Source organism: Fulmarus glacialis, unplaced genomic scaffold (assembly GCF_000690835.1).
Source record: "Fulmarus glacialis isolate BGI_N327 unplaced genomic scaffold, ASM69083v1 scaffold13423, whole genome shotgun sequence".
Lineage (NCBI taxonomy): Eukaryota > Metazoa > Chordata > Aves > Procellariiformes > Procellariidae > Fulmarus > Fulmarus glacialis.
The window spans coordinates 63,390-84,715 of NW_009201129.1; the positions used below are offsets into that span (position 1 = coordinate 63,390).

General features: G+C 45.6%; 1 protein-coding gene across 1 annotated transcript in view; it reads left to right on the forward strand.

The window, feature by feature from the left end:
- Nucleotides 1-1,860: 1,860 nt before the first annotated feature.
- Nucleotides 1,861-21,326, forward strand: part of CD96 (CD96 molecule) — a gene marked incomplete at its 5' end in the record, with an annotated part of 24,637 nt that continues 5,171 nt past the window's right edge. Inside the window, 8 exon segments of the mRNA XM_009573833.1 lie at nucleotides 1,861-2,286; nucleotides 6,015-6,124; nucleotides 7,601-7,823; nucleotides 11,353-11,408; nucleotides 13,821-13,911; nucleotides 14,272-14,448; nucleotides 17,554-17,598; nucleotides 18,512-18,590. Coding sequence (XP_009572128.1) covers nucleotides 1,861-2,286; nucleotides 6,015-6,124; nucleotides 7,601-7,823; nucleotides 11,353-11,408; nucleotides 13,821-13,911; nucleotides 14,272-14,448; nucleotides 17,554-17,598; nucleotides 18,512-18,590 — 1,207 coding nt within the window.

Genomic DNA, 21,326 nt, shown 5'->3' on the forward strand with positions numbered 1-21,326 from the left:
TTATGTTGAGATGCTAACAAAAAGAACACTTTCGCATGAAAGGGTTTCAGTTAAAATAACCTGAAGTGCTAGGCTACTAACAAACAACACAAATTAAAATGTTGTTTCTGCATATGTAATTTTTTCATCTTAATATAAAATATTCAAGTAATTCTTGGTAGGCATTCTTTACATGGTCCTTTGACCTAATACAGAATCAGTATGAATAGGAGAGATAACTTGATAGGTGTCCCTTGCCTGCTAATCTGATCACAAGATTGCTAATCGCTTTTTACTTAACTTTTACTGATGCAAAACTTGCAGTGAAATCAGTAAGCATTTGCTATATTAAGCTCCTTGGACTGACAAAAATAGTTTTCAGTAATTTTTCTCACAGCACTTGTCACTCAGGCTTATTTTTATTTACCCTCTTACGCCATCCCATCTCTTGGAAATCAATTAAAAGATGAACAACAGAGCATGCACAGCAATAAAAAATTGAGATTAATGTTGGCCATGGCCATTCAGTAGCTTTGCTCTCCATGCACCTAGTCTCTATGTGTTCATGTCACACTTCAGTGGTTAGGTACCAAATCTCAGCCAGTTCTGCAGGGGTGTGGGACTCTGGCCTTGTTCTTCTTCCCTGTCAAACCGGAGCTGCGGGTGTGCTGGGTCCCTGTCTTGCTCCCGGCTGGGCTGGCAGAGCGCGGGGCACGCCATCCCCCCTGCGGGCATCGTCGAGGCTGCCTGGGCAGGGCATCCCCTGGTTCGGGCGCCCCGGACCCCTGTACCACACGGCAGAGCAGACGTCAAAGCAAAGAAACTGGTACCCCCTTTTTTCAAGTAAAGAAGGTGAGCAATGTCCACTTGCTGCCATGGGGAGTCAGCAGTATGGCTGGTGGGACTGTGGGGCACTGTAAAGCAAATTTACAATGATGTTTTGATACACAGGGAGGATAAAATCCAATGGAGATGGGAGGCGACAAGTCTGTACCTAAGAACATCTGCACAAACTCATTTTTTCTGGGGACCCACATGCCCTTTTGAAAAAGGGCCTTTTTTTGTATGGCTCTGTGGATGTGATTGATTACTTATCTCACTACGACTCCGCCATCCATAAATTCTTCATCTTCTTGAGTTTGTCGGTGCCCTGCATACAGGGGCTTGGGGACTGCGAGCCTCTTGTTCATAGGAGGGAGAAAGGGAGAGGAATCAATTTTACTACAGCAGCAGCAAAACCAAGTAGTACAGGCTCACGTTGAAAGCCCCGTCATTTCACCGATCCATTACTCCTTTATATGGCACACTAAGGACAGTCAACATGCTTCATGAAATTAATTGAGGAAGAAACCATACCTACCGGGGCAGCTCGCTCTGACACTGAAATGGATACTTGTTTAGGCCATGCAGGAGCTGTTTAATAACATGGAGGTAAAAGAACAGCTTTCTCTGTTGAAGCAGCAAAGGCAATGGCAGCGGGCAGGGGGAACAGTGCGGGGCAGAATTAGCCAGCAGGGATAAGTCATTTGTTCTTGCAAAAAGAGCTGGGAAATAAGCGGGCCCAGCTTCTGCTTTACTTATGTCACTTGAAAGGTTTCCATTTTCACAGAGGCCCTCAGGGTTCCCATTTCTCTCCTGCGAGTGTGACAGGAGCTCCCCACCCTCTTCCAGACAAACGTGCGTTTGCTCTCCTGGTTCTCTCTCCGCAGTTTGTACTGGTGGAGATCTGCTGTAAAGCTCCTCGCTGGAAAGCCTGTTGTCACAGTTGCAGGGTCTTTGTGGTTGTCTGTGGCTAAGGCACCAAAGCATGTCAGAGACGGCTTAGGAGAAAGCTTTGTTTAAACATTACTTGCAGTGAAAATGGTCCTGTTTGTTTTTAAGGCCAGCCTGAAGACATCATTGCACAAACAGAAGCGGTCTGCGCTTTGCCGGGTACTGACGTGACGCTGGTGTGCAGCTTCCCAAAACCACCCAGCACCTACATAATACAGACACAGTGGTCCAAGACTGATGACACCCAGCTTACCAGAATAGTTGTTTATCACCCCGTTTTTGGCACCCATTACTTCACATTTCCTGAGGCTTCTTACAACTTTTCGGCGTCCTTCAGCACGAGGAAGTGCTGCAACAGGGATGCTACAGAGGCTTTGTGTTCCCCCAATCCAAACGTCACATCTGAGTGCAATCAGTGGGCTCTGCATCTGAAAAACGTTACTGTCTCCCTCAGCGGGCAGTACGAGTGCAGTTTTGCTACTTACCCGTATGGGACAAAGGCTGCAAAAATTCAACTTATTGTCAAGGCAGAAGGTAAGTGATTACAAATGAGATGTTGTTTTTTCGTAACAGGGGCGAGGGGGGCGTGGAATATCAGGATAGGTGACCATGTTTTGGTCGGTGACGGTGACTTTTTGGGGGTTTGCAATGGTGCCACTGAATGCCACTGTCTACACAGTTTCCTACTCACCTGGCACTCTTTAGCTGTCGTTATCCAGCTCCTGATTAGGAAACCTTATTTGTTTGGAGGATATGAAGTTAGATAGCAAGGAGAAAAGGTGGTGAGATGGGCAGTTTCCACATTTTTGTTTTGGAGAAACATGATGCAGAGAAGACTGGGTGAGTGGCTCAGGATATGGTGGGACCGAGGAAGCTGGATCTCCAAACCACAGTGTGCTGCTGCTATGGGCGTGCAGCACTGGGCACACGAAAGAGAAAACACCCTCGTCTGGTCGAGGCTGAGGGCTGGCATCTGCAGGGTGTTCTGGGTGTTAGCTCAATGGAGGGATGTGTGTCCCCAGTGTCAAAAATGAACTGGAGCAAAGCAGTGGATTGCTTAGGACGATCACAGGAACGGAGACTTGGCTGCTTCTGTCAGCCAAAAGGAAGCTGGAAAGCAGCTTGACTGCTCTTGGTAAGTAAGCCTCAGGGGAGAGTGTGAACTCCAGGGAGGATATTTAAATTATCCTGGCAAAGGAACAAATGGGTTTAAATAGGATGTGAATGGATTTGACTACAAATTAAACAACGGTTGCAACCATTAGTGCAGCAACTTTGGGAACAGCTGTTTAATGCCAGCAGTGAGGGCAAAAGTCCAAACTGCCATGAAGATGGAGCTGGGCGGGGATGTTGGGCAAGCTGGGCAAGCTTGTTGTTATGCACGTGGGAGACTGGATCTGATGAGCCTAGAAACCTCTTCCTGACCCAGGTTTCTGTTAACAAGCCAAGAAGGATTAAAGTAAATGCAACAAACCTGGCACAGTTTCAGTTCAGAGCTGCAAGGCCAGCGTGCTCACCCTGCTTGTGCCCAGGGCTGTAGGTGCAGCACGTGCTCAAGGGCTCGAAGCAGGGTGGGTGCAGGTGACATAAGGGGTAGCAGAGGGCAGCAGAGCACTGGGGCAGCAGCATCCATGGGCACAGCGCTCCCACCGCCTCTTTGGCCTGTGTCATGAGGCCAGACCAGTGGCAGGGGGGACACTGGTCCTCATGCTGCATCACATTGGTCCTGCAGCAGAAGGAGCCTTGACTCCATGGGGTCAGGGACAGGGCACGGCTCCTCAGCAGCCGCAGCAGTGGCCTCCCTCTGAAGGAGGCTGGCAACTCTGGACAAACAAACTCCGGGTCCTATGCAAGCCTCATACGCAGGGATGTTTAACCCAAGCTGCCACCTGACTCCCTGATGGCCCCTGCACGGCAGTGGCTTCAAGCATTTTGGTGCTGTTATCCCAGAGTCACATCTCGGGGGCAACCCAGTGAGATGGGTCGCCCCTGCCCTGATGAACTTGTAAGACAAAATTAGAGCCAGCATCTCTGCATGTCCCACAGAGTGTGGGTGTGTTTAAACAGTACATGCTGGATAATTGTCAAGGATGAACCTGCCACTTTACCCGCTGTACAGAGGTGTGCTGCGGTAATCTCCCCTTTGGGAATTTTCCTGCATTTCACAGGGCAGAGGGGCTGGATCAAGCGGAGAGCAGTGAGGTGCAAACAGTGCTGGTAACCGCGTGAAACCCTCCCATGCTTCTGTTCTTCACGTGTTTTTTCCCTGTCTCTTCCTTAATATAGTAATAGTACTAATCAGGCATTGCTCCTTTTCTCTTGCTGGTGCCTTTGGTTGATACTAGCATGTTCAATGCCGTTATTGCTGTCTACATGTTAAACGTGGGCAGCTCTTGTTCACATCAGCATCGTTGTGGCTTTTTTCAGCAACGGCATGAGGTAGCAAGCTGTGCTACTGATAACTGCTTGCTAGAGAGGACTGAAAAATTCAGTTTGCAATATACCTCTTGCAGATTTGTATTTTAAGGTAACCAGATCTTTTGCAATGAACCACTCCACTCCAAAGAAGGCAAAAGACCTTAATCCAGCCTACGAGTGGGATGGAGAAGGGTGCTAGTCATTAACGAAGTACAGCTCCCAACTACATCAAAGTGAAGTGAATCCAGATGGATTCAACTTGTAGATACTGCAAAAAGCCCACAGAGCAGCAGGCCTACATAGGACTGACAAACACGGAGGACCTTAGCCAACAGGCTGTTAATGGAGATGGGAATCAAAGACGGGGGGGAAATAACCAGCTGGGACACGTGACTGTGAGAACAGGCAGAGGCTGTTTGCAGACTGAGCTCCTGGGGCGACTACTCATCTTCGTACTTCTCGTACGCTGCACGGCGCTTTTGCATGGCAGCTTGTCCCAGCAAAGCCGCCTGTGCAGTTTTCTTCCTGGGGAAGCTATAGATTTGCTTCCTTTGCCCTTTCTTTATCCTTTCGACACTATCCAGACCCTTTAGGGCTTGTGCACTCTGTGTCCCACTGTGATAGCTGACTCCTCAGCTGCTTTGCTCTGGTGGAGAGCGGAGATGAGCTGCTCTGCCACTGGGTCTCCTGGGCACCACCCTGGGCGCTGCCTTTCTTCGTGTCCCTGTGGCACAGGCTGTGTGCTGGCACTGTCACTCCGTGCTTGGGTGCCAGACATAAAGGAAGTTACAGTCACCAGAAAGTCCCCACTGCCAAATAACCTAACAGTCTGGGACTGCTAGATATTCTCCCTCCCCTCAAGATAAAAACCAAATAAAATGTATAGCTATTCTATCTCAGCACGCAAGCCAGAGCTACCAGGGGAGCAAAGTTCAAGAGTTTCCCTGCGGTGTGGGCTCGCGTCTGCCTGCAGGGAAGAGGGAAGGCAGGCTTGTGCAGCACAGCGGCGGCAGGCAGGCTGCGGCAGGGAGGCTGGCCGGCACGGCAGGCTGCACGGCACTACCGCCCGCTGCCGGGCTGAGGGTCGGAGAGACCAGCGCTCACCAAGGCACTCGTAGCATCTCCTGGCCGTCACCGCTGCTCTTCCTGTTTGAATGCACACACGCACGCAGCCCCGATGTTTGTGACCACAGCTGTGCTCTGTTCGGTGCATCGCTCTGCCCTTCCACGGATGGGCTGGAGCTCTGGAGTGGGAATGGGTAGGGCAGGAGATGCTGAAATGCTTTTTTAAATCGATGACAAAGGAGAGAGTGACAAGTTCTCTGCTTCTGGCAGTGGGCAGGTTGGAGAATAACAAAAGGAGCACTTGCACTGAAAAACGGGGTTAATCTTAACCTGCCTGACATGCTGAACACCTTGCTTAGTGAAAAGAAGGTCAGCAGGTATCTTCAGAGAAAAGGAAATAGAGGTGCACAATATTGATGTGAAGGTTTATTGACGCAGAAAAAAAATTGTAAGAGAAAAATTGAAGCTTCAAATTATTCTCAGCTCCAAAAGGAGACATCTTGATCCTGCGGTTAAGCAAAGGTTTTTATGAATTGCCAAAAAAATCAGGTAAAGCCATGAATTAGAGTCATGAAACTGCATCTAGAGTCAGATGCAGGGCTTTCACTTAACAAATGTGCCTATGGGTAATGGTTGAAAATTACAGTTCCCTTCTAATGAAAAAAGTGCCTGTTCCTTGAACAGAAGACTAGTCAGCATTGTTTTTTAAAGCACAATGAACATCATGTTTCTGATTTTCCTTCTTGGGCTTTTTTTTGTTGTTGTTGCAATGACAAAAGAGGAGCAGCACTACGTGAAGGAAGTGTGGCTAAACCAGACTTTAGAAATTCCATGCCTTGAGAACATGACCTCAGAAAATTTGATCAATTATCCTTTGAAATGGCTAGTGGTAAGTATTTTTCATCTCAGGTATGAATTTCAGAGGGAACTACAGGGTATTTTTGCAGATTGAAATAGAAATGTTAGACTTTACTGTGTCCTGCAGAATCTGTTAAACAAAAGGCATCACTCGTGTTGGACTGGATAATAAAAGGAAAAAGTACAAACATGGTTTTGCAACATAGACATCACAAACAATAGCTGCTAAAGAAACAAAGAGGGAAAATTCCATCTTAATTGCTTTTAATTTTTCAGGAGTACATGTAGAGCAGGTCCGTGGAAAGTGGCAAAGAACTTGGCAAATGTAACAGAAGAAAAATATTCCTTGCGTTGGATTTCTGAGGGAATTTTTGCTGTAGTAAAGCTTTAGTATCTCTGAAAAATACACCGTGACTGTGTAGGGTAGTGAGGTATCAGGCTGCATTGAAATAGAAAAGAAAGGGGCTGACTGTAATGTTTTGTTAACCTCTGTGTCACAGATGCATGCCGAAGACATGCAAACCCAGTTATCTAGCTAACCACATAAAAACTGTTTTTAAGCAATTTGCTGTGAGATATAAAACTCGTTATATTTTTGTACTGCATCTTACTTTCTGGATAAATATTTGTATGTATGTTTTAATGTAACCTCTTAGTATTAATTTCAGTATGTGGAGATAAGTATCAGCCAGCAGTGTCCTTGAGTTTGCCTGTTAATTTCTATCTATTGTCACTGAGGAGCTGTAACTCTTGAGGGTTTTTTGAAAGGTTATTTTCAAATATTTTAGGTTTTTTAGTCTTTTGTCCCAGCTCATTATCTATTTAGATCTCCCCTTTGCAGTGCATTCTTAATATTAAAATTCTTAAATTTTTTGTAGGGAACATTCTTGTCCTTACTACTTTTTAGTGTTGCTAGTTCACTCTACAAAGCAGCAGAGAAAAGCGAAAAAAAACCCCAAAGGTCAGGACAATGAAGTACGTGGGTCACCATGTGTCATTCAGAGTATAGCTTGCAAATATGTACCAACACACAGATGTCCAGGATGTGCTGGCTGAACCCATATCTAAGGGTGGCTGGCACACAGACGTAAAAAGGAGACGACTTTTAGCTATCATTATCAGGTTCTCGCTATTTAAAATCTAAAAGAGCAAGGATTTTCTTGGAATTTCAGTCGTATTTAATATGTATAGGATGTTCAGCATAACTTAAAGATTGCTGCAGCGAGAAAGCAGCTCTGTTGCCCTCTCTGCAGGCTACAGAGATCAGGACTTACAAGACACAGTTGTTTACTACGTATGTTATTGGTAAGATGATGACCGCTATTGGTTTTGAAGTTCTGGGAGAGAATGTTTTTGGAAAAAAATAGATGTTGCAAATGTCCACTTACTACTATGCAATGCCAGGCCTCTGAGGGAAGATTTTCATAGTGGGAATAGAGCTGGTCTACCAAAATATTTGGGGAGGGTGTCTGGTCTTCACACATCGTGTGGGTTGCTCTTTTCACAGGGAGAAAATGGCAGGAAAGAGGAACTTGTGACCAAGGAGCCCTCCTGTCCTGCAGTGTACAGGAACAGCAGCGCGCTGTATGGGCAAAGAGTCAGCCTGGGTTTGAATAACGCTCTAAAGATTTTTCCCACCAAAATCACGGATGATGGCAGGGTGTTTTCCTGCCACGTGGTGTACCACCCGGAGAGAGTCCAGAAGAGCAGCACCACCGTGAGAGTGTTCGGTAAGGGGCTTATGCCAACTGCCCGCTTGCTTGCACTTGGAAGGGTAACACTCCTGTCTGGTTCTGAAGGCAATAGCTTTTGAAATACACTGGGGTTTTTCATATATACATATTTACGTTGTATTTTTTTCAGCTGCAACAAATTAAAATGTTAGTAAATAACCCCATAGTTCTTAGGAAGAATTTGAGGCCGTTCCTTCAATTTCTGGCATCAAAAATAGTAGATCCATTGCGCATGTATCAACACCACTGGCATGCATGTTGCCACTATCTCGCTGCAATGTGTAAGCTTATGTTGGCACTTTGCGGGTTACAGGTAAGCACCTTGGTCATAAAGATCTCCATGCCCCAGCTACAAAATGACCATGCTGCCTGTGGTTAGGAAATCATGGCCAAAATTTAGCAAGCAGCTGAAGCGGTTTGGAACTACCGTTGTTGCAAAGTCGCATCCTTGAAGGCATGTGATGTTCAACTGCTGCCAAAGGCTCTGGTTCTGATAATGAGGTCCTGCCTGGGGGTCCCAAACTGGTCAGGAGTGGCAGGGCCCGTGTACTGCAAACACGTGGGCTGGCATTTCATGCTGGAAGCCTTCCCCATCTTTAGTTACTTGCTCTGTTCCCTTTCTAATGGCTTAAGAACTACTCTACAATTGCTGAGGTACAACTGAACCAGAGCAATGTTGCCCACCGAAAATCGGGCTGTATTTTCTGCTTATGGAGCAATGGATCTGGAAAAAAATATTTCCAACGCTCCTAAAATGAATGGGCATTAAACAGTGGGTCTGTCAACAGTCCCTTGACTGTAGCTGCTTGCCTGAGGAAGCCTGCGGCTCGGGGACAGCACAGCCATGCGAGGCTGGTGCTCTGAATGCAAAGAAAGATTCAACAGGGAGCAGCAAAAAAAAAAAAAACAGCAAAACCTGTGTCTGGGGGCTGTTGGTCACTGACGCAAGAGAAATAAAAATAGAAGTTAATGATCTGAAATTTCCTCTTGTGTTTGCATGATTCAGACTTTTTAAAATCAACTTTTGTCAAATAGCTACAGTGTTACCTGGGTAATCGTCCAAGTATACTAATATACTTGAACTTTCCCTCCCCTCCATCCCTGCTGATGCTCTCATCTTGGTTTGTATATCTGTTACCCTAAGAAGTTGATTTATTTAGCTTATTCTCTGAATTACTGTGTCACGTGTGGTTGTCTGTGCATGCACCCGTATCAGCAGTTAGTACAGTAGGGGAGAGAGGCAAACAAGAGAAAGCAACTGTGGCCCTTGGTGGTGAACAGCCTGCGGTGCTCCCAGTAACTGCGGGCTGGCTTTGGACTGGGGTGCTGTGCCATCAGCCTCTCTCGCAGGTGTCCTGAGGGCAGGATTAGGTGGAGGGGCTCCCTGAGAGCTGGTTTGTGGTGAATGTTGAGGAAGGTCTCTCAGACGTCAGGCCAATAGAGTCCAGATCTTGGAGGAAGTGCATTTTCGTGCTCTTAGCCCTTTCACGTCTGATATTTTGCAGGGAAAACAACTATTTTGCAGGCTGTCTCACTCTTTTCTGCCACCACTCGCTGAAGTCACGCTGCTTACGACTGCATCATACCAGCAATGGGGAAGGCATGAACAAGTCTTTCAATGAAGTTGAGAGTCTTGATATGTTGAGTAAAAACAGACATTCAATAGAGAGAGCTTTTTTTAAGAGGGCACTTTTGGACTGAAATGCTTTAAAATATTTCTTTTCTAGAACAGGGTTCTTTTAGATACAAGTTTCTGAGAAAATGTATGGCCTTTTCACATCTAACTTTGCCAAATATTGATTTCTCCTTTTTGTAAGAGTAAAAGCTCAGCAGCAGAAACAACTATACTAAATATTGAATTTCTGCTAGACCCAAAACATTGGTAAATATCCTAGCAAGACAAATGAATGTCAAACCGTTGACAGGGGCTGAGATGTTAAATGGAAAAGATCTATTAGATCATTCAGAGCTGTGCTTGAGAGCTGCCTGCCAGAATAGTTACCCAGCAAACATGTTTTCTGAGAAAGCAGAGGACAACATCCAATACAGATGTGGAAAAGCATAGCTATTCTCATAAAAAAAAAAACAAAAGGAAGAGCAGGCACTAGACTAGGTGTTATTTAGTCTCTAGCAAACTTTTAGCTGAGATTAGAAGATCCAGTTTACCAGACTTTTTCTTACATCTGAAAAAGTATGGTTGTCTTCTGCCAGCCCCACCACCATCCGTACAGTTTTGGCACGTCAGAAACAAGGATGAAATCTTAAGACTTTCACTTTCTGATAGGAAGAATCTACAAAAAAAAAAAAAAAAAACCAAAAAAAACCCCAGAAGAAAAACAAAAAGGAAATTCCACCCGAAAGTACCCTAAGTCCAGAAAACCATAAGGCAGTGATAATTAAATATAGGTCACTCCCAGGCATAATCCATCAGTAACACTAGGCAGAAAAATGGAAATTAAAAAAAAGAAGGCAGGAGAGTCCTTGGTGGATTCGCTATATAAAACAACAGGGAAACTTGAGCTGTTTGCCTTAGAGGGAAGTGTAATGAATGAGATGACCCTATATCAATTAACAGGGTTAGGAGAAAAAAAAAAAAAGAAAAAAAAGAAAAGAAAATGTTCTAATGGTAGAGATTAAAGTGAGGTTTAGGTTGGAAAGAGAAAGAATTACAGAACTCCTAAGTAATTCAGGGGCTGCACTTGTTTCCAGTCCAGTTTTAAGGCTCAGAAAGGGCCAGAAGCACAATTTATCCAAGGCTTTTGAGATTTGCTATATATTAGCACAGTTTCAACAGTCCTTACGTAACAAGTCAGTTAATATTACTGCAAACCAGTGATCTCAATGGCTAATTTAGAAATGCCAACTTAGAGAGGCTTACGGTACCTGGTAGCTTTTATCTATACAGTCAGCCGCGCCTAGAATGAAAATGCTGCGAAAACAAAATAAAACACTTTTTCCATTTCTTGTGGATGTGGTCGTCCGAGACCCACCGCTCTGATGTGAAGGTGAGCTCTGGGCTTCCCGGCAAGGCAGGAAGCGTCTGTGGTGTGCCACTGTCAACACGTCTGCCCAGGCAACAGCATGTGGATAGCTGGTACCCAAAATCAATCAACGTTTTCGGGGATGGCTAAAGCCTTTGAAGATGGCTTTGACTGGCAAACACCCAGAGGAACCCACAACGGGGGAGTGTTTTACTTCAGCAGGCCCGGGAAGGGTGGCTTTGCTGCTGAAGCCATGACTGCAGGATGGTTTGAGCTCGCCTCTCCAGCAAAGCCACCCAAGAGTAGTTTAGATAGGCAGTGAAATACATCACGGATCTTGTGGTAGTAGCTGCTGATACATGCTTGTAAACCACTTCCTTGACCTCAAATCGGAGCTCTGCAAGCTTTTATTTTGCTAGGTGTGTGGGTGGATGTAGGATTTAATTTTCGCTCTTTTTATGAAACAGGGCTGTTAAGTCTCATTAGAAGCTGTTACTGTGACCTTCGGTATCCATTTCACTAATACATTTCTGTTTGCTTTCCAGCCTACCCTGAGATCTCTGTTAGCCTGCAGGAGGGCTCAGCTGGCACCTCACAGAAGGTGAGCAATTTTGGAGCGAAGAGTAATGCCTGTGACCGTCACCATGCCACCCCAGCATGGTCAGGCAGGCTAAGCTGAATCAGACATAGGCGGGACCTCGAAACTGACCGAGCTCACAGGGTGACAAACGAGTCGATGAGCTAATGTCAGCCGTTCGTACCCTTTCTTCTGAGCGATTCCCATCCCCGCAGCAGCGAGCTGCTTCAGTGAGCACAAACTGGAGCTAGCTAAGGGCTTCTCCGTGATGTGGGCAAAATCTGATTTTGCGTTAGCCCTAGGGAAGGCTGTGGGGCAGGGTCAAGAGGCTGTGAGGAGTCGGTGGTGTTGAAGGGGGCTGCGATGCTCCCTTTCCCTCCCCACCTGCTGGCTACCGCCCAGCAGCCCCCAGCTGCCCTCTCCACACTGCATAAAATCCCTCTCCGAAGAAAGCCACCCTGCTATGCTGGATGCTGCTCCGAGGGGTAGGCAGCAGCAGCCCCCGCCTGGCACACAGCCCCCCTGGGGACAGGGAGGAGCAGGTGCTGCAGGAGCGGCGCTTGGGGTACCCACAGTCTAGCGTGTCAATGGAAAGGTGATGATCTTGTCAGGCGTAATGTGTCATGCTCCAAGCAGAACTCAGCTGGAGCAATCAGATGCCGATGGAGGGACCGGATCTAAGTCTGAGGGCCCCTGTTTAGAACTGAGCACTTACACAGGTGTTTTGGGGCCTTTGTTTTATCACCTGCTTGGCAATGGCAAAACCTAAAGGGAAAGACTGCTATACCTTACTGGCCGTACTTGGCATAAAGCATATTTGTGGCCCATATGTCTGCCTAGCAAGCCACTCCGGCCACTCTTTCTGACACTTTGCTTCCTGTCGCATCCATCCAGGTTGAAGCTTTTGATCTGTGAGCATCCCAGTGCTTGTGGGCAGGTGGAACCTCGTATTAACCGTATCCACCTGTTGTCAGACAAGCCATGAGTCAGTTGCTTCTGCAAAACCAGTATAATTTTCCTGGTGGCCTATTTCCAGGTGTGGTACTGGACATTGCAGGCTTTTGTCTGCCCTGTCGTGCTGAGCCGAGCAAGGGGTGCTGCTGTCATGGGACTGGGCAATAGAAACTCTTCCAAGAGCCTCCGTCCATTCTTCACCTCCAAACAAACACCAACTCCTTTCCTTCTCTTTTTCACCATTTCTTGCAGAGCTTAAATCTACTTTGGTTGTCAGATTTGTATTTCTTCACTTCTTCAAGCATTTATAAAAATATTATAAACTGAAAGTGGATGAAAAATAAGGGAATAATGAAGAGAAAAGAGAGGAAGGCAATTACACTACTAATTCAGAGGTTATTTACCAAGGCAAGGAAAGAGTTTCAGCTGGCTAGTTTCAGTCTTCATACTGAATGATTGACTTCTGCTGGCTGCAATGCATCACGCTTGCTTTCAACTAAATGTGTGAACCACTTTCTTTGAAAGTGGGAGCAAGAGGGCTTTGTGCTGCTTGAGTAGCACATGCTTTTTTCTTTTTTTTTTTTCTTTCTTTAAAAGGACAAGGCAATTTCTCTTAATGCCATAAGTTGCTAAGTAAATGTAATTGGGAATGTCCAGGCAGCATGAGGATGAGATCTCCCACCCTGCTAGTGCCCAACCCTTCATCCAGCCTTCATTTTGAGATCTCTCCAGTCCTTCCTAACTATTGCTTGACGAGAAATTAAATTGAGCACAAACACAGAGTTTTGGAGCAATTGGTATACAGCCAGGACTAACTGCCTCTAAAGCATGCAATTCCTTGTGACTTCTGGAAACCTCTTACATATCATACCCTCTACAAAGGTAGCTAATTTTGTACGTTCAACATATCATTGTGCTAGGCAGTCTTTTTCATGGGATTTGCTAATTTTGTATATTCGATATATCATTGTGCTAGGCAGTCTTTTTCATGGGATTTGCTAATTTTGTATATTCAATATATCATTGTGCTAGGCAGTCTTTTTCATGGGATTTTCCTCCTTATCTGCCTAATGAAGGAAGGATTTACATGGCAATCGGGAGGCGTCTCACTCTCCCCACACACACCATGCCCATTACCGATGCCAGTGTTTCTCCATGTGGGTGTTTGACCCCAAGGCGCTGGGCTGAGGATGGGAGTGTGGGGGGGTCACCTTACGTCTCTCTGGCCATGGCACTGGATTGGAGGGTGTTGGAGCCCCATCACCCCGCACCTGGCCCAGGGCGATGGGAGTGTCCCTGGGCTCTCATTCAACAGTTTCTCCAACCAGAAAAATGAGGGAAAGAAATACAATAAAGAGGAAGCGAGTGCTTCCTTCCCGAGCAGGATGGTGAGTAATTAAGCTCTGTCTGTAAGGGATTTTGGAAGCTGGCAGCCGGGTGAGAAATGCCAGAGGCTAACGACTGGCTTTTACTGCCCCATAGCCTAACGTGATCTGCGTCGTGAAGAAGGCGTTTCCCAAGCCGAGCCTCCTGTGGTACGTGGACAGAGTGAGCCTGATGGAGCAGCCTGGAGGTAATGCAACCTGTCAGTAGGACAATGGCGCAGCTGTAGAAGTGGCTCCCAAGAAAAGCGATGGATGCTCCTACTGTGGGGAGCCTGTAAGGGTCCGTCAGGCTGAAGGGGAGGATCAGACCTCCTCAAAGGGAACAGCTGGCAAACAGCTGTGACCATCGCCCCCTGCAATTGCCAGTGATGGGAGCAATGGCTTGGCATAATTGCCCTGTTCTTGCCAAACCTTTGATGGTGTCTCAGCAAAGAAACCTGCGGCCGTATGAGCTTGCTTTTCAGTACCAATATCTTGCACAGCTCTGATAAATAGTTTGGAGTGTAATCAGAGGGTCTTGCAGCTTTTCTTTTTTTTCTTTCCACAAGAAATTTCTGTTGAACAAGAAGACTCGCAAGACAGTGAAGGTTTCTATCAGCTGAGATCAATCCTGCTGTTGCAAGGGACCCACCAGACACATAAGACGTTCTCGTGTGCATGTCTGTTTTCCTTTTTCAGGAACGAAACATGGAATATTTCATCAGAAGAAATATTTGTTTCCCTCGGTAGGTTTTTCATAGATAGGATGCATCTGAAACATAAAACATTAAGAACATTGGACACATGTATTCTCTGTTTTTAAAATAGTGAAGAAATGCCAAGTGTATGGAAGTTTTTTTTACACAAGTTCATCACACACCTTGAACTTTCTGGCAGGTTTTTTAGCTCAAGTCTTTGCTTAAGGCTCTAAATGAGCTAAGAAACTCCTGCACAAACTTAAGATGCTTGCTGTTTGTTTAGGCAGTGCCTTGCTGCAATTCCCATACCCAAAAATACACTAGCTTAGCCACATGGCACCAGCGAGCTATTATAATCATGTGTTTCTCACTGAGCGCTCCTGGCAGAAAGTCTGCATGTGTGCAATGAAGCTCTCTGGAAAATCAAACCCACAGAGTTGGGGATATGTTGTACATCTTCAGTGAAACCTGCAAAAGGCCCCTAAAACCGTTGAATTGTTTTGGGCAATGGAGAACCTCCCCTATAACCTGTACTATAAGGATTAGCTACAAGATTAGGGAAGTGTGGGGAAATACTATCTCAAGTAGTTGGTGAAAGCAGATGTGGCAGTCCAGAGGTTTATGGCATTTCTGAGGATGCAGGGTGACCAGCAAGAAGGGCAGACTGATTTCCTTTAGCACCCTCCTGTGCATGCCTCTTCTTCAGGTACAAATGCACAGTTACACCTTTTTTTCTACTCCTTGCTGCACATTACTGCTGCCCCTTAGCAACCGCCACCACGGACCGTGGTGACTACTTGCAGCTCAGCTGTATTGACTTGTGGCTGAGGATATGCTTGTTGGTATGTTTTTCCACAAAGACAGACTGCATCAAAAGCCAGAGCTTACTCCCCTGGAAATATAGCTTCAGAGGGAAGGGAGATAAATGATCATTTTTCTACAAAATGACTCATTTCACCCAATTTGCAGTTTCGTAGAAGTGTATTCAAATTGGAGAGCCGTCAATTAAAGAAGTCTATATTCTTGCCTGCAGGGTATACTAACGCTAAGATAGATCCACTCTGTATAAAAATGTTAATGTATTTAGATGTGACAGAAAGGAAAGAATTAAATTAATTCTCAGCTATGTTCTGTGAAGGTGTCATACTAATGCACAGTATGACACAAACTCCAAACTAAATTTTCAGCCTTTTTAACAGCCTAACTACTTTAAGAACTGCTTTCATCTTTCTTTTTTTTTCTTCACAGACAATAAGTCTAATGAAGCCTCATCTGAAGCTTTTACCACCATGGCTTCAGAAGGTAGGATAAATTAGAGAAGGAAATAACTTGGGTTATGTTAGAGGTACATCTATAAATTCCTAAAGCTGTTGGAGAAATGGTTTTGCAGACTTGTTTCTGGATGGGTAGTAAGGTACCCCTTTCTGCAGCTATGACTTCAGAGAAAATACAATAAACATATTTTGGTGATGTAATCTATCACAATTAAGCCTAAGCATAATTAAACGCCAGCATTGAGGGGCCCTTAATGTTATTTCTGATGCTTCAGCTGGCATTTGAATATAGCTCTTTCAGCACTGAACTGATAATTAAAAATAACAGCCCTACTAATGGTTCTACCTTCTGTTTAAGTACACAGCCAAGATCCTCAACACTTTTGCCTAATTAAAGAACTGATGGGATGTTTCTTAATTTGTGTAAATTTGGTAAATCCATGCTCTGCCCCTGCAAGTTTGTCTTATTATCAGCTTATTGCAGACAGATAAATCGTTCCCCCCACCCCTCAGCTGAAGCCCTTTGGAGACGCCTCTCCTGGGGCAGCGTGCTCTGCTCCGCACAGGAGGCAGCTGCATTGCAGCAGTGGGTTACGTGAGTGCATCAGAGAAACGCTGTAGACAAACGGCATGGAAAGAAGTGTCATTTTCTGTGCAAGCTTGCTTCTGCAAGTGCAGGTTGTGGCAGACCCTGGGGGTTCTGCCAATACCCTATGGGACACCAGAAAGCCATCCCAGTTACCGGAGGTCCCTGAGAGAGAATTTTCCTCCGCTGGCCTCTGCAAGGTGATCTCTCAAAGCAGCCCCTGCCGCTTGCGTCAGGTCACCACCCTGCCTCGCCCTGCACGCTCTGTAGTAACGTACTGGGAGCTAGGCACACCTCAAGGTGACCCCCTATCCTGGTTTGAGACCCGCTGCATCTTTGGTAAGGGATCTTTTTATGTCAGCCAGCTACTACGAAATCCCTGTCAGCACAGGCGAGGCTAAAATGAAGTGCAAATAGAAAAGCAACTCTCAAAATAGTCAAAGGAGGTACAAATGCTTGCAAAAGAAAGCAGCGGGAGAGTTGATGATTATCTACTTACGCTAGGATCCTGTCCACAGAGGGTCACTCCCTGTCCAACACCCTCCCAACATGCCTGACCACACAGAGGTACTTGGGCTGCCTTCCCAGATATGTTCTTCTAATGGGGTGTGTGAGCTTTCATGGTTCACTTCCTTCATGGAGCCCTTTGGGGAGATTTAATCATTCTTCCTAACCTACTCAGGGGGTACTTTGCCTCACCTCCTGGGCAAAAAAAAAGTGAGACAACTCTGACTCAGGATGTAAATACTGCTTGGGCAGGATGGTGTCTCCGCTGTGCTTGGCTGGCTGGTTAACAGTCCTTTAATTACAAGGAATAAATCCCTCTCTCTCTCCTTTGAGGACTCAGCAAGCACTTCTCAGCGCAAAGTGTCCCTGAAATTTCCTGTCAGGGTTGCAGTCTCTGAAATGCCTCACGGATGGAGCTATGCAGGTGCCACCACCAGGTCATATATATTATTTCAACCCGCATGCCAATAAGGTGCCTCTGTTTGTATGGGATAAAACCATGTAACTCACTTCTGCTTTTTGAGTAGAGGTGCAGACTGGAGGTGCCCGGGGCTCCAAACCTTTTTCCCCCAAACCTTTGTTTCCCTAGGGATTTCACAGCAGTTACCTCAGGTGCTTCTTGTTTCTCGCTGGACCACTTGGTTTGGTTGTGCATTAAAAGATTATGTGGAAATTAAGTGTGATGCACTCTCTTTCACTCTTGAACCCTTGAATGACCCACTTTTCTAAATCAGAATAAACACCTTTCTCACCCTGAGTAAAAGTGTTTGCTTTGATTTGTTATAGACCTTGGGAATTCAGCACTTCCATCAGCTGTCATGACTACCTCAGGTAAGAAGGGGGGGAAAAAAAAAAGCCTTCTTTATTACTCAGTCAATAGATGTATGATCTCTGCTTGACCTGTGCTTAAATGTCATGTACACAGAGCCAGAGGCACGCCAGGGAAAGGTCAGGGCTCTCTGGTATCGATGGTACCTCTGTGCTGCTGGATGGGAATTTGCGAGCTATGAAGTTACCCAAGAAAAGATCTGACACCAACCTTGCTAAAACTGTCATGTTAGGACAGTATGTAAAATGGCATGCTGAATATCACATATTATTCTTATGCCTTTTTATAAAATGGAATAAAACCCCCTATACAACTGTGAATAAATTTGTACTATTATGACAGTGAGGTGCATGTGATGATAGAAAAGTTAAACCCGTGACTTTTCCTTGACCCAATAGTAGTGCATCATTCCCATTCATTAATGATATTAGATAAATACCACTGCTTTACCAGAGCATGCATATGGATAACTATATAAAACTATCTTCAGCAATTGAGAGGAAAACCCGCAAGAGCAGGCGACCTCCTGGGCTCATACAGCTGCCGCACATTGTCAGAACCATTTCTGGCAAGGCCCTGGCTAGGCGGGGGAGCACCACCACCACGTGCATAATCCACCCCACAGCAGTTAAATTGAACCCTGTGTATAAAAACTTGAATAAAAAAAGCACACAGCTAGCCCGTGTGAAAGGGTCTGTATTAACAAAGTCAACCGTCTCTGATTGCCCCTTGAATTTGTGGGATGTGTTTTGAGCATTTAACCTTAACTCTGACAGTGGGATTTCTGCCCAGAGTCTGCGTTAACCTAACAGCTGCTGCAAGCTCTTTGATCCAGGTTGTTTTATGATTTATTAATATTATTTTTAAAAGATCCTATCGACTAAATGTGATACCATGTAATCTGTTTGTCTTTAGAGCATCAGTCGACATCTTTGGCCTCTCTAGATTTCACAAGTCAAGCAAGCTTGGCTCCTGCTTCCATGACACAAGGTAATCAATTCAGCCAAAATGTTTTCTCTATTGCCTCAAGAATGTAGGAGAAAGATACATAAACACAATAACCATCTTGAATTTTTTGTAGCAAACAATTTAATGTCCACTGAAGCCCTTTTCCTAGTGCATTATATACTAGGAAGTCCACAGTTCAAAAATAAATATATGAGAAAATGCTGTCTTGATTTCATCTTTTTTAATGCTCTGTTCAGGATATATACATTAATTTCAGCAAGTGAATAGACATCGAGTATATGTTTTTACAACACTTATTCCTTGTATCTCTTTAATTAAATGTCATACAAAAATAGAATGACATACAAAAATAGAATGACATTAGAGCTAGAAAAAGTGCAACCCAAACACTGGAGCACAGTAGTACAAATACAAAGCACCGATAAACAAAATATTTAGCAGATGACTCAACTCGGTGATTTCTTCTCTGGGCTGGTGACACTGCGGCTGGTGGAAGGCAGGGTGACTCACTTGGAAGGGTTTAACCTCGCTTCCCCGGGGAGAGGTACGTGCACCAGCAGCTGGTAGGCACTCGACAGCGCAGCAGCAGCCTGAATCGAGAGCAGGTGAAGCTGTGAACCTCCCGCCTTCTGATCCCAAAATAAAGGGTTAATGCCCGCCAGTCCCAGCAGAGTGCATTTTCTCGCAGCACAGCCTGTCTGCAAACACTTTTTTCCTTAAAGTCTCTTTCCATTTTGAAGCCCAGCTGTTGATCCCTGTAGGACTGGTAGGTTTTAAGCAGCAGTGAGAAGGGCGTTGGGGCTGCCCTCACCGGCAGCAAGGTGTGCACTTGCTGCCACGCGGCCTGAATAAACGCAGGCATGGCACACGCTCCTATTTCGGAAACAAAACAGCCCGTGCGAAACAGCAGCGCGGGCAGCAGGAGGAAGAGGCAACATGGCAAGTCGTTGTCAAACGCCGTCTTCCCCTCCATAGCAGCACCAAAGCTTTAGCTCGGAAATGATCCACCCATGAGCCGGCGGCCAGCAAGAGCGAATTTGGCCCTTGGTATTTGCGGCAGCCTTGTTCTCCCAAATAAAAAAAATCAGTTGCAACAGACTAACTTTCACGAACTTTCAATGTGGGGCATTGAACTTCCTCTTTAAGCTCTGTAATTCAATCCTGCAATCTTCCCTTAAAGTAACCCATATAATGCTATTGCAGTACTTACCCAGAGATGCGCGAGTAATGCGACGGGCAGTATGTGGGGTAATACTGGAGGAAGACGCTGAACACAAGGCTTCGTCCTGCCCCAGCAGACCGCTGTGTGGGAGCTGAATCACTTAATATAAAGCCCTGGGGCACAAAGAGGCTAGACCAAGATATGCCAGGGCAGGAACACAGATTGCAGCGGCACTGAAATTAAAGTTTGCTGCCTCTGACGCTGCCTTCCCCATCCCCAAAGTAGAGCCACTTGCCCAGCATGGCTGACAGCTGGGCAGCAAAGTGCTTGTCCAAGTGGACTGAAAGCCCTTCTGTCTCAACAAACAATTTAATGACAAAGGCTATAAATACACAATGTGAACAGAGAGGATTCTCCTCACTGGATTATACTGGTTGAGGAGGCACAAGGTCAAAGTCATACTGTAAGCCAGAGCTGAGCCATTTCTCTTCTGTACATAGCCCAGGAAACATCTGCCTTTTAACCAATGCCCCTGACGTGTGGCAGTTGTGGTGTGCTGAGCATGGGTTAGTGCTTCTCCTCTCTGGCTCGCTGCTGGTTCCCACACCGGTGCCACCATCAGCTTCTTGGTCAGACCCTTTGGGCTGCAGCCAAGTCAGGACTCCAAGTCCACGTCTGCCATTGTAAAAGGGGTTTGATTCAGTTCCTGTTATTTTGCAAGTTTTTAATGAAAATGCAGGAGACAGCTGGGAATTGATGAGAGGGAAGAGTGCACAGATACAGACAGGAGGAGGAGGGGAGACAAAACCAAGGCTGTTAAAAGGCTGCAGCCTGGTCTTTGCTTAGCTTCCACAACAGCTCCATCTCTGAGCCCAGGGATGCTCAGGTTTTGAAAGCTGGGTTACAGCTGCATTTCACCTTCTCAGGTTTGTTCAGATGGCTTAATGGTACCTTTCCAAAAATGAGACAGGTGTTAGGAAAGACGGACTCTTTTTAGTAAATGTGAAATAGTCCTCTTGGGAAAACAGAGGTCTACTTCCTAACCACCATCTGTCTGTGTTTGAATATCAGATAAATAGCTAGTTCAGCTCTAGAATACTTAGCACTTCAAAAAAAGATTAAAGGAAAATATTAAATAAGTTGGCATTTGGCACCAGGCGTCGCAGGTGTGACTCCTGTACACTAACTTCTTCAAAACTTCTCTTTGCTACTTGGGAAAACAGTTTTGTCTCATTGGAGCTGGTGAAACCCTGTCTAAATTTTATGTACGTTTGTTCATCGCAATCTATTGGCTTCAGGTTGAAACAAGCCAGGGCACTCAGAACTACTGAGTTTCAGCTGAAACTCAGGGGAAATCCAAAAATGCATGCTTAAATGCCCCATATGTTTTCTCAAAGTTTATTCATCCATCTCACCAAACTCCTCTTGAGTTTCTAGCTTGTGACAGACTAGACACAGAATTTTGTGGTGCTTGTCTGAGGGAAGCCAGCATCTCAGGTAGTAGGTTACAACTCCTTGACCTCCTTAGTCAGAAAACAGGGAAGAAAGAGGGAAAAATGAAGAACAAGTGATAGGGTCCTCTACGGCAATTTTTACAAG